This window comes from Panthera uncia, chromosome E1 (genome assembly GCF_023721935.1).
Source record: "Panthera uncia isolate 11264 chromosome E1, Puncia_PCG_1.0, whole genome shotgun sequence".
NCBI lineage: Eukaryota > Metazoa > Chordata > Mammalia > Carnivora > Felidae > Panthera > Panthera uncia.
In genome coordinates, this window is record NC_064814.1 from 41,132,550 (window position 1) to 41,146,287 (window position 13,738).

The following is a 13,738-nucleotide window of genomic DNA, read 5'->3' on the forward strand; positions in this document are numbered from 1 at the left end:
ACTAGAGTCTAGGCAGAATCTGAACTGTTATAAAATCTGGCAAAAATATTCTCTATTTCACCCACCTATGCACTGGTGCGCATGTACATGAAGGACATAATTGTCATATTACCATCATGGAAAGGGCATGATTGAGTTTTTCAATTTTGTACTCCTTTGAGAATCTGATGAAAACTGTGAATCCTCTTTTGGAAAAATGCACATACACAGAATATTTATGTAATTTGAGGCTTTCACTAGTCCTCTAAAGCCCATTCAGAGCCCCCTTAGGGTCCATTGATTCCTGGGAAGATCCCCAGCAATATAAATCTGGGGCTTTTTCTTGTCCTTAGGCAATACCACTAAGTATGCAGTAGGCAGGCAGTCTCTTTGAAGAATGAGTAAGTAAGTGAAAGTGACAGCAAAAAAAGAAATCTCTGAGTCTGGAATGATAACCTCAGTGATCTCTCTCTTGGAGTTACTTTTTCCCAGTCTTTTAATTCTGGAGTATTCTTGAGGGATAGAAAAGACAAAGAGGAGGTAGTGGAGGCAAAGAAGAATGATTTGTTTTTCTTTGTATAATCTGACCTAACTCAGACAGGGCCTCGGGTTCATAAGTAGGGTAAAGAATCATACCAGTGTGGGACCAGTAGGACCCTTCTCTAAATGTAGACATGCTGTTTAGCTGTAGACATTATTAATGCTAGTATTTCTGTTACTGAGGAGTGAAAAGCCAAAGCATGCTGTAGATTGGATTACTTTGCAGTGGATTTGGAAAATTTTGTTTGCTGTCTGCCGAAAATTTGTGGTTCTGGGCAGATTCTTAATGTATTTAAAATAACACATTCTCTTGTGTCCATGAATTAGAAAACTCAGTTTGGTTAATCTGCATGTTCTCCCGAAACTGACTATATATTCAATGTAATCCCAGTCAAAAACGCAGCAGGGTTTGTATGTATGAGTGTGAGGAAATTGACAAATATTCTAAAGTTTATAGAGATTGAAAAGGCCTAAAATACTCAAGATCGTCTTGAAGAAGTTGAACAAAGTCTGTTCCACAACAAATATGTAAATTAATTAAAAGTAAATTGTAGACTTAAATGTGAAAGGTAAAATAATAAAGTTTCTGTAATAAAACAGGAAAATATCTTCTCAAGACTTTGAGATAAAGATTTCTTAATGAGGCAAGTAAAGCATTAACCATTAAAAAAAAAAAAAACAACGGCTAAACTGGACACCATTGACCTTAAAAAATTAATGCTCATCAAAAGTTGAAGAGAATGAAAAGACAGACCTCAGACATATATTCAACAAAAAACTTGTTTTCAGAATATATTATGTAATAGACAACTATAAATATTTAGCATTTGAGAAGACCATTAGAAATAAATATTTTACTTGACATTTTTTGGACTGCAAATTCTGTATCTAAACATCACATATCTTATAAATTTCTTTTTTTTTTTAATTTTTTAATGTTTATTTATTATTGAGAAACAGAGCATGAGCAGGGGAGGGGTAGAGAGAAGGGGAGACACAGAATCGGAAGTAGGCCCCAGGCTCTGAGCTGTCAACACAGAGCCCGACGTGGGGCTTGAACTCAAAAACCGCGAGATCATGACCTGAGCCGAAGTCGGATGCTTAACCAACTGAGCCACCCAGGCGCCCCATAAACATCACATCTCTTAAAAAGAGCTTCTACAGATCAAGAATTTTTACCCATTAGTAAAAGACTTAAGAATTTCACAAAAGAGGATAAGCAATGGCTAATAAGCACATGACAAAGTGCTCAAAGTCGTTAGTCATCAGAGAAAGGTAAATTAAACCATGATGAGATATTAATATACCCACCAGATTGGCTAAAATCAAAAAGACTGAAAATACCTAGTGTTGACAAGAATGTAAATCAGCTGAAGTTCTTAACATTGCTGGTAAGAGTATAAATTTGTAAAACCACTTGGGAAAACTGGCAGTTTCTACTAAAGCTAAACACACATCTACCCAGTGATCCAGCAGTTATACTCCTTGGTATACTCAGGACAAACCACATGTCCACCAAAAGACATGTACGAGAGTATTCATGGCTGCTTTATTCATAATACCTAGAAATTGGAAACAACCCAGATGTCTGCTGGCAGTACTCTGGATAAGTACATTGTGTTATATTCCACTCACACAATGGTGTACTACACATCAATAAAAAGGATGAACTATTGATCCACACATCAACAGGGATGAATTTCATAGGCATAACAATAAATGACAAAAGTCACAAACAAAAGTGGAAACATGATGGTGGAAAATTAGTGATCACCAAGCTCTGCCATCTACATTTGACAGACGTAGAGCTTGCCTTTGCCGTCTTCAGGGCACTTTGGAAAGGAGAACTGAGATTTGAATCATTCTTTATGATTTAATTTGTATAAAAGTTCAAGGATAGGCAAAACGAGTCTATGGTGATGGAAACGAAAATGGTGGTGACCTCTGAGCAGGGGTGGGTTTTGACTAGAAAGGAACAAGGGGACCTTCTGAGATGTTGAAATGCTTAACTTCTTGATCACATTTTAACTGTGGAGTAAAAATTCATCATATTACATACTTTGTGTAAAATTAATCAAATTATACACTTAGGATTTTCATACTTTATATTATAACTCTATTAAAAATAATAGTAATTATATAGTCACTACCTTAAAGAACTTAAAATCTGCTGGGGGGTGAGAATGGGGAAGGGAAAATTCCTTTGCTTAAACATGGGATTTAATGAAGACTTAAATATCTAGTTTTTATGATCTTAAATAGATTAGGATTATTTATAGCAGTTTTATTGATAAAGGACTAAGAAAAAGAAGCCATGTACACCTCATGTAACCAATGTATAGTAAATCTTAACATCACAGGTTAAAATTCTAAAAAACAGCCACTATAATGGGCTTTTGTCGAGTTCTTAAAAGATCTGAGAAATGTGCTGAGACACTGTTTGGTAATGCCCATTATTTAAGGATGTATTTTAGTTCATTTTTTAATTAGACAAGTCTGCTTACCTTTTTTTTTTTTTCTTTTATTTGAGATCCTTTGAAGAGTTGGTGGTATTTTGGGATACTTTGACTCTTTACAAGTCAAAGTCTTTACAAGCGTCCTCCTATTTACATCATAAGGCTAATCCCACACACTTTATTCCCACAAATAATAGTGGGGTTATAGAGGGACTCAGGCTATTTATATAGGGAGTCAGGCATGAAGTCTGGAGTTTGAAACTGCTACTATTCCTTCTCACTTATTTACATCACTTCTGTGATTCCTGGATCATTTCTGCTTATTTAAGCATTGTTTTTGACCCCTGGAAATAACAGTGGATGCCGTTTTCTGATAAGCATTTTGAGATAAAATAACGGTAATATAAAAAACAGGAGTTTAAAAAATTCCAAGCAGAGTTTAAAATATTGTATCTTTGAAGCTAACAATCCCAGCTAAATGCTTTAGTGCAAATGTCTAACCCTGTTTTATATGGCTTTTCTACAAAAAGCCTCATCAAATCTGGAATAAGAAAGCCTCATTCTTCTCCATCAGGCTTTAAAATGTATGGTTGTCACTTTCTCTAGATAACCTCTAATTATAGCAGATAGATTTGAAGTGTAAAATAGCTTTGTCTAATGGACGCTGTCACTCATTGCATTCTGCTTTCCCCCAAGACAGAATGTATTTGTTCAGATACAGAGCTGAGAGTCCGAAAGATGTCAAGTAAAACACTAATTTCTAACTGTCGTCTTCAAGCATCATCAAATATTCATGTTAAAAATTGTTCTATCACATAATGAGAAATGAATTTGCGTGAATTTGTGACACTAGCTAATTATAGGGTTTTAAACTTATAGGAATGAAATAATTTATCTTTCATATGATAAAAATTATGTTTTGAAGAAACTGGAAAATCTGTTATCTTTCATCTGTACCAAGATTCTAAGTATAAACATTTTAATTCAGAAAGGAAAGATCAAGATTCTTTATAAAACATATTAACTATTTTCAAACTTTTAAGTGTAACTGGCTTTAAAGTTGTGAGTAAAGACTTTTTCATTACAGGAGGTTTTAGTTTACATTTAGAATTTTAAAGTGACAAATGCTTGCCTGAGAAAAAAAACCAATGAGCAGAGTTTCTTCTTCCACATATAAATTGCAAGGGGAAAAGAAAAAGAGGAGAAATCTGTAGGTTAAAACTTAAAACACAAATCAACCATCATATGTAAATCTTATTTAGCTCCTGATTTAGACTAGAAAACTTTAAGAAAGAAAAGAAAATTAGAAATTTGAGGACTGGATGTTTGGTGGTATTAAAAAGCATAACATTTTTAGATCTGATAATTGTATTTTTGAAAAGTTTTTGTCTTTGGGGCACCTGGGTGGCTCAGTTGGTTAAGCGCCCAACTTCAGCTCAGGTCACGATCTCCCAGTTTGTGAGTTTGAGCCCCACATTGGTCTCTCTGCACTCCCCCAACTCTCACGTGCACTTTATCTCTCTCTCAAAATAAACATTTTTTAGAAATCTAAAAAAATAGGGGTGCCTGGGTGGCTCAGTCAGTTAAGCATCAGACTTCAGCTCAGAGCATGAGCTCATGGTTCTTGAGTTTGAGCCCCACATCAGCCTCTGTACTGATGGCTTGGAACCTGGAGCCTGTTTCAGATTGTGTGTCTCCTTATCTGCCCCTCCCCCACTCATGCTCGCACGCGCGCGCGCTCTCTCTCTCTCTCTCTCTCTCTCTCAAAAATAAGCATTTAAAAAAATTATTTTTTTAATCTAAAAAAATAAAATAAAAGTTTTTGTCTTTTAGTGGTACTGATGTATGGCTGAAATAGGTCTGCTATTTGCATCAGAATTACGTAGGGAGAGTAGAAGATAAAGACAGATGAAACAAGAATGGCCATATGTAGAAACTAAGGCCGGGTATTGATTCCATGAGCATTCTTGATACTATTCTGTGCAGTTTTAAATATTTGAAATTCTCCATAATAAAAAAAAATTGTTTTTCTTAAAAAATTTGTACCACGCAATTTATTTCCCGTTTTTTGGTTTTTGTTTTTTTTGTATTGGTAACCATGAATTTTATTTTGGGGACATCTACTGTGGCATGCATCTGTACAAACCTTTTAGGCAGTGACAATTTATTTCCTGTTAAATAACTTCTACATCCTTTGAGCCTGGCATTTCTCATTAGTTAGATAGGTTCAGATTCTTAAGTGTGACATCATAGATGGGACTTACAAGAATAGCTGGACAGCTGGTAGGGGAAGAAAGCCTATTTGTTATGTTTCAAAGGCAGAAGTGACATTGGTAGTATGCTGCTTTTATAAAGGACTTGAATTTCAGATGCCTTAAAGTCTTTTTTCCACCCTGGTGTCTTCTTTTTTTGTACTTGGAATAAAATCCAAAATGCCTAACAAAATTTAAAGCGATTCTATATGATATATCCCCTGCCTTCCTCTTCTGTTTTATCCCAGTCTATTTTCCTCCCACCCTCTATGTTCCATAAGCACTGGCATTTCTGTTTCTAGAATTTGTCTGGTTCCTTCTTGCTGAATTCAGTGCCTTTATATTACCTACTCATTGCCTGACCAACTCCTATTCAGCCTTCAACTCTTAGCGTTAAACTCAAGGGAAACTTTTTCTCCCCATTCCTCTGGACTTTTTCTCTTCAAATAATACATGTCATAATTACATAGTTGTGTTAACTGTCTGCTTGCTTGCTTGTTTGTTTAATGCTTTCCTCTCCACTTATCATGAGAGCAGGGATGATACTCAGTATAACTGGAGGGCCTACCCCTATGCCTGCCAGGTAGAATGTACTTAGTAAACATTTTTTTGAACAGAGGAATAAAGAAATGACTGGTAGGTATGGCTCCTCATGCTCTTAGAACAACACTGGTTGTTAAAAATAGGGCATTTCTTTTCAACACACTCTCCGTAAAGGGGTCTGGTAGCTCATTTTAGTTGAGATTGAAGTATCTTTTACATGATAAGTTTACAAACCCATCTTAATATTCAGGACTGTTTCTTGACTGGCAAATTTAGTTAATCTCTGGACAATTGTAACTAAGTCTTAAATCATTAAAGAGTTAATAGTATTTACTTGCGTTTATGTCATTTTGCTTCCTTTTTAGTTCTCTAAATTTGACTTTTTTTTTTTTTTTCCTTTTCTTAGGTACTCTCTGCCCTTGACATACTCCAACCTCCACACATTGACTATTTTGAAGAAATGTATCCTAACCAGGGAATGTGAAAGAAGGGGACAATTTTTTATTAATTTGTTCTTCTAGCACCTTTTGGGGTTCATGCTTTAAGGCGTATAAAATCTCATCCTTGCAAAGGTGGTTGAGTACCTGGAACCAGGTAATTTTGAAATCCCAAGTATCTGACAGAGAGCAGTATTATCAATATATCCCGAACGGTGATACCATAAAACAGTACTTAATCTCCACACAGCCTTATGAGATAGGTTATTACCATCCCCATTTTGCAGATGAAACCAGTGAGGCAGCTGTGTTGTGTGGAACTCAAAAAAGTGCTCTTGTTGCTATATATATATATATATATATATGTTGTTATATATAACAACTGCCTGTCAGTTAAGAAGATACTACTGCTCTTTTTTTCTGCAACTTGGGGTAAGGTGAAAATTAAAGAGATAATGTAAGTCCGATGTCCCAAGTTCTTTGGAATGTGGTGGTGGTGGTAATGGTGATAGTCATTACTTACAAAAGTTTTTATCATATGAGTTTATTTAATCCCTATGACAACCATCTGGGAAAGATAGGATTCTTCCCACTTTACAGAAAAGGAAATTGAGGCACCAAAGATTTAAAAACAAAACAAAACAAAAAAAAACTTGACCAAGATCACAGAGCTAGTAAATATTGAGACTGAGGTTCAATTCCAGACAGTCTGACTCTGTGGTCTTTATTTCAACTCCTACCTATATGATACTCTTAGGATAGAGGCATTAACATTATATTAGTACTGTTAACATGTAAAAATAGTATGTCAGATATCATGGATAATAATAAACTGTAAAATAATGCCTAGTTATAGCTCCGGGGACTGTGCATGAAAAAAAAAAAAATTGGGACATAGGTTAGCCCTAGGCAAAGCATCACCATTTACCATTCTGCATGTAACTTGGTAAAACTAAGTGAAAGACAGGGAATCCTAAATCCTTGAATTCGGTGAGCTTGTGATAGTGCAATTTATTCACTTTAGGCTTTTAATTAACACCAGGCCTATGACTTAGAATGGAAACCAGTATAAAAGCATGATACTTTTTCTGACTTAGCAGTGAGATAAAAATTTCATTCTTACACAGGTGGCAGGTAATTCTGTACTAGACAATTGTCTTTGATAATTTCCTTAGTAACTGGGACCAGTTAAGAACTTCCCTAAGGGAAAGAGAATGGCTGAGCTGACTGGGGAATTGGGAAACATTATGAAGTGATAGAATTGTCGTCGATCACCACTGCTGGGATGTTTTGATCTGATAAACCAAAAGCTCTTGAATGCTGTAATCTTCGGTGTTGCTTCAACCCACAGATCTTTTATGGAACTAACAAAGGCTTAACTCCGTGGACTTGGGGTGCTCCAACCCTGAACACTCCAAAGAAAGGACTGGGCCTTGACCAGCTCCTGGCTGATAAGAGTGTCCTTGTATACCTGAGATCTTGGGCCAGGTTGGATGGTTCTGACGTATGCTTTTTTAAAAAGTACAGAATTATCCTAAGGATAGATGACTTGAGAATGTATGTTCTTTTTTCCTCAGCTACAGATCAGTAGTAGCAACTGTGGAGAAAGCATTGATGATTCCATTTCATAGACTTCCTGAAATTACCCAGCTCCTTGCTGAAGAAGGGAACTAGTGGGAGTGGGGCCATACTTGTGTCATTCATCAGAAGTAACTTCTGTACCTGGTCAGGAGTCACCTACTTTATCCTTTTAGTTGGTGGGAAAGGAGCCTACTTATTAGGAGGCATTCCTATGAATGCGTAACGCTATTTCTGCCTGTTTGGAAATGAGGTTGCTGACAACAAACCTTGAAATTAGAAGAAATCTTTATTAAATAAGAATTTTATTGTATTATAGGTTGTGTCACGGGTCCCCAAGATCACCCTCAGGTTCCATGATTTGCTGAGAGAACTCACAGGATCCAGGAAGGATCTACTTGGCTACAGTTTATTACAGCAAAATAATATAGATTAAATCAGCAAAGGAGAAAGGTATACAGGCAGAGTCCAGGAGAAACCAGGCACAAAGTTCCAGTTGTCCTCCCAGTAGAATTGTACAGATCTTGCTTAATTCTCCCAGCAACAATGAATGACAATACAGGCAAATGTTGTCAACCAGAGAAGCTCACCAGATCCTTAGTGTCCAGGGCTTTTATTGGAGGTCAGTCAGGTGGGCCTAGAGCAGGCACAGGGCTGACCTTAGCTGCTCAGTCTCCAGCCCTCTTCCTTTTTCCCCCACCCAGAGGTTAAACTAATACAGCTGCCCCAAGGCCCCAGGCAAACAGAAACAGGTGTCACCATAAATCACATTGTTAGCATAAACTATCTGGTGTGACCAAAGCCCCAGGTATACTAAGATGCTCTTATGAGGCAGGATATTGCAAGACCTCAAAGGTTATTTCCCAGGAGCTGGTCATGAGCTAGTCCTAAAGACTTTTGGGACGTATAGGATTTGGGCACCCCAGATCTGCTGAGTTAACCCTTTATTGCACATAAGCCATCTGTGGGGAAAGAATGTGTTCAAATAAGATAATTGGCGTGTATGGATCTATTTAATAAAATGCCAGATATATTAGATTCTCTTCACTGAACACTTAGCTAATTCATAATATTCATTTTGTGTCTTACAGTTTAAGCATGAATTGTTTATATCAGGCATTAATTTTTTTTTGTACTTGGGTTTGTCATTTTTTTAAAAACCTTCTGTGTGATTCTGTAAGCTGGTGGTTCTCAATCATTCATCATTATTGACCATAATTGGACTCTGGGAGATCCTTGAATCATTATTATTTAAGATCCTTGCAGAGCAGAGGAAAAGTTAGCATAGTTATGGTTTAAAACCATGAGTGACATGGGGTGCCTGGGTGGCTCAGTTGGTTGAGCGTCTGACTTTGGCTCAGGTCATGATCTCCAGGTTTGTGAGTTTGAGCCCCGCCCGCGTCAGGCTCTGTGCTGACAGCTCAGAGCCTGGAACCTCCTTCGGATTCTATTTCTCCCTCTTTCTCTGCCCCTCCCGCAATCATGCTCTGCCTCTCTCTCTGTCTCTCTCTCTCTCTCAATAATATAATAAATAAATGTTAAAAAAATTTTTGTCTAAACTATGAGTGACATAGATAGTATAGTACCTGTTGGTGGCTAATTTCAGCCCATTTCATTAGTTGGCAGAATGTTTCTGTGAAATTTCTCTCTCCGGAATTGTTCATCAATGTTTAAAAGTCTTTGCTGTAAAATATTTGCGGAACCATCTGGTGTACCATTTACTTAAATGTTTTAATTTATTTTTTTAAGTTTTTTTTTTGTTTTTTTTTTTTTTTTTTTTTTTAGTAATCTCTACACCCCATGTGGGGCTTGAACTCACAACCCTGAAATCAAGAGTCACGTACCTCCAACTTAGCCAGCCAGGTGCTCCTAAAAGTTTTACTTTTTTATTTAATTTTTTACCTTCAAGTTAAAAAAATTGACACCTGTTGCTTTCATTGTAATTAGTTAGCTACAGAAGAATCTTTCAAACCTAAACCTCACTTATTCTTGTTTCCTGTTTAATTTTTAGCTATATGTAGAATCATGCACAGAATATAGGTGTTTTCCAGTGGTGGTGCTATTTGGAAAACACTGAATCCTTTTACATAAAAAGGAGTCATTCCTATAGTTGCCCCAGGATTATAAAGACTCTTAGGAAGGCATGACTTAGCCTGGAGTACAGGATACTAAAAATCTGTGTTTTAGAAGAGCTAGTAAATGGAAATATAAGAAATGCCTTAATTATATATAAGCTCTACTTTCGGTGATTCTTTTAATATCAATATGAAGTTTTTGTTGTAGCCAAAGCAAAAAAAAATTCCTTCTGTTTCCCTCTGAAAAATAAGAAACCTTACTACCAAAACACAAAAATATTGAAGATTAATAATATCTCAAGCTAGTATTTGATTTCAGCTTAATGTATTATTCATCTGTGTCAGCAGCTCCCTCTGTAGTATCTGAAAAACATGGCATACTCATTACACATGGTTTTAGACATTTTTTTTTAATTGGAGGATTGTGTCTTTGCAGATTTTAGAATGGATAATATTTTGAGTTTTAAATGTATGATCATGGAATTGTGCTTTGAAGATACTTTTTGAGGTCTGTTTGAGGCTCTGTCATTTTAGGTAAGTTCTAAGTATGTTGCTATGCGTCTAATGGATGTTTTAATATTTAAAGTTGATAAAGGAATCAGTTCATAGAGTCAGAAGTATATATTTATCATATTATAATTTAATCTTCCGCTGTACATACAGAGCCACATCATTGCACTTTTTTCTAAGATTAAAAACTTGGGATGTTACGTTGCATATGTAACTGTTAGTACAGAAACATTTTAAATTAGAAGATCTCTTTGATTGAATAGTTCATATCATTTTAGAAAATCTGAGGTCTATGAACATTTTGATGTAATCAGATATATAATAAGAGTATAAGCATATACTATTATGCAGTTAATCCTGTTTTTTCCTGAAACTGTGAAAAAGTGATTACATCAGTGCCCACCAAAAATTTGGCCTGAGTTTTCAAAGACCATGCATCTTTAGATAGCTCCTTAAGCAACTTTGAAAAAGACAATGTCTGGACTATAACTGTTTACAAATCTACCTACAGGATGCAACAGATTTAGCATGAATCATATATGGAAGGAACAATAAATTCTACCATGATCTCTGCATCTTGTAGCTTTTCTGTTTTCGTATTTTTAAAATCTAATAATTAAGAAAAGTTCGGTATTTTTTTAACTGAACTTTTAGCCGTTAAATGATTGCATTATTCATTTTGCACTTGGAGTTTCTATTTGGAAACCTGTATGAAAACACTTCGGCACTTAATTACTTTGAGCCTACTGAAATTTAACCCAAGAGAAACCAGTTGTAATTATTTGATTGAAAATCATTATTTATCGTCCTTCAGTCAGGAATCTGAATTGTATACATAAACATGCCCTTTCCTAGAAAGTACTGGATGCCTGCTGGATTGGAAATAAAAATTTGGCTTGCTTTGGGAAAAGTTTATTTTGAACTTGACACATAATGAAACATTATCTTAGTGTTTTACAGAGGAGAATATGGGCAGAGCAGGTTATCTGCATTAGAAGCAATTTCGGCCTAAAACCAGTGGAAAGGAGCAGTCTAATAGGGTGTCCACGTGTCCTGGTTTGCAAGGATTCCCGGATTTTACCTGATGTCCTCGTATAATTATTAATTAACAAGTTCCTCCTTTTACTTTCACAAGTGTCCCTATTTGGATAATAGGTTTGGCTTATGCAGGCATTGTTGAAACAGGAATCTCTTGTCATAAAGGCAGCGAGGGACCCTACATGCCCATTTGACCAGTTGAGAACCCTTGGTAGGAGTAAAGTAGTTTTGGGCTCCCAGATGCAGTCATTCAATTTTAACTGACAGTATTTGTATACTGTATTTTATAGGAACATTTTGTAATTTAAAGAATACACAATACATGATTGCTTGGTGCTGTGAAACAGCTCTATAACCCACAGAGAATCTTAGGAGTCTGTGAAGAGCTAAGAACAAACAAAATGAAATCTGTATTTGCATATGTAAGTGCACTCTTACTCTGCATCAGACAGTACCAGCAAGGACCAGAAATCTGCATCCTAGGAGCTTTGAAGATTCTCATATTGTTAGAATTCCCTCTTCATTTATTCCGTAAACAAAAGCATCAACTATGTGCCTAGAACCAGAAATTTTTTTTCTGTTTTGCTCACTATTGTGTTCCCAGCTCTTAGAACAATGCCTGACATATAGTAGGTGCTAAATAAGTGTTTGTTAATTGAACGAATAAAATAGTCTCTTAGTGGAAACTAAAAAGTTCCCAAGCTGAATTGCTTGAAAAGCATTTAATGATTTAAAACAAAAACAAAACCTGATACTTTTACCCACTGTCCCCAATTCTGGCTCCTTACCTCTGAAGCCCAAAAGGGAAAATAAAGGAAAAGTTAGCAGAACAATCCAGCTGAATTCCTGACTTTAATTGCCACTTAGTATCTAGTCAGCCTTATTTATTCATTCAGCCAAATAATTGACACTACTTTGGTTTTTTAAGAAAAAAATTTTAATGTTTATTTATTTTTGAGAGAGAGAGACACAGTGTGAGAAGGGGAAGGCCAGAGAGAGAGGGAGACAAGAATCCGAAGCAGGCTCCTGTGCTGACAGCTCAGAGCCCAGTGTGGGCCTCCAGCCCACAAACCACAAGATCATGACCTGAGTCGAAGTCAGATGCCCAACTAACTGAGCCACCCAGGCGCCCCTAGCACTACCTTTTACATAATAACATTGTACCAATCTCTGTGGAAGGTGCAAAGATGAATTGTGTATTTGTTTAATTTTTTTTTTTTCATTTAGTGTACCAGGCACTGTTCTAAATACTTGACCCTTATCTCCATTTTACAGATGAAGAAACTGTAGCTCAGAGAGGTAAATAACTCATCCAGGTTCACTTAGAAATGACGGAGCTGGGATTTGAACCCATATTGACTGGTCTTAATGGGCTGGGAGTGCTCTTAACTCAGTGCTGCCTCCTAGCGCTTTCCTTAAAAGGAAATATAGTCTGTGGAGTGAGATAAGATATAAAGAAATAACCACCAGATGTGGTAGAAAGTGCCAAAAGAATATGGATAGGTGGTGTGGAACTGTAAAAGAAGAGATTGCTTCAGGCAGAAAAAAACAGTAAGACTTAATGGAGAAAATGACATTTCAGGCAAATTTTGAAAGATGAGGATTTGGACAGGTAGCATTGAGATGGATGGATATTCCAGATGGAGAGACTAAGTTCAGGAGTATCATTTAGGGAATGGCAAATCATCCAGCTGGCTAGAGTTTAGCATGCATAAATAATGAAAAACTAAGCTAGTTGGGGCAAATCATGGAGGGCCTTGAATGTTGAACTAAGAAAATTCATCTGTATTCAGTAGGCATTGGACGGCACAATGAAAGATTTTTGTGATGCGGAATGACAGAATCAGAAGTGCTCTTTATAAACTTAACAAAGAGTTTCTGTTTGGGATCATGAGAAAGTTCTAGAAATAGATAGTGGTGATAGTTGCACAACATTGTGAATGTAATGCCATGGAATTGTGCGTGTAAAAATGGTTAAACTGGTAAATTTTATGTGTAGAGGCCACTTTTAGGCAACAGGCTTGAGCAATGGAAACTTGATCAAGGCAGAAGGGCTGACAGCGACTGCCTGCCTGAATACAGACAGGCCCATCAGGCAACCCACCTCCAGATACCCAAAGGCAGTGACCAATGGATTACTAACAACCAGGCACAGTTACCCAAAAGGAAAATTCCATAGTCCCCATACCTTCTCACCTTCCCTCTTTAAATATGGCTCCCACCCACTGCCTTACTGCAGACAGACCCTCCTTTTCTATCCTTCCCCACTGCTCCCTTGCAGTGTATTCAATAAACTTCTGTCTCCCTTGTTCTGACTCTGGTGAATCCTT

General features: G+C 36.6%; 1 protein-coding gene across 1 annotated transcript in view; it reads left to right on the forward strand.

The window, feature by feature from the left end:
- NLK (nemo like kinase) overlaps positions 1 to 13,738 on the forward strand; it is a 163,368-nt gene that overhangs the window by 97,174 nt on the left and 52,456 nt on the right. Inside the window, exon 3 of the mRNA XM_049637883.1 lies at positions 6,177 to 6,232. Within this exon, the coding sequence (XP_049493840.1) occupies positions 6,177 to 6,232 (56 nt within the window). The remainder of the gene's footprint in view (positions 1 to 6,176; positions 6,233 to 13,738) is intronic.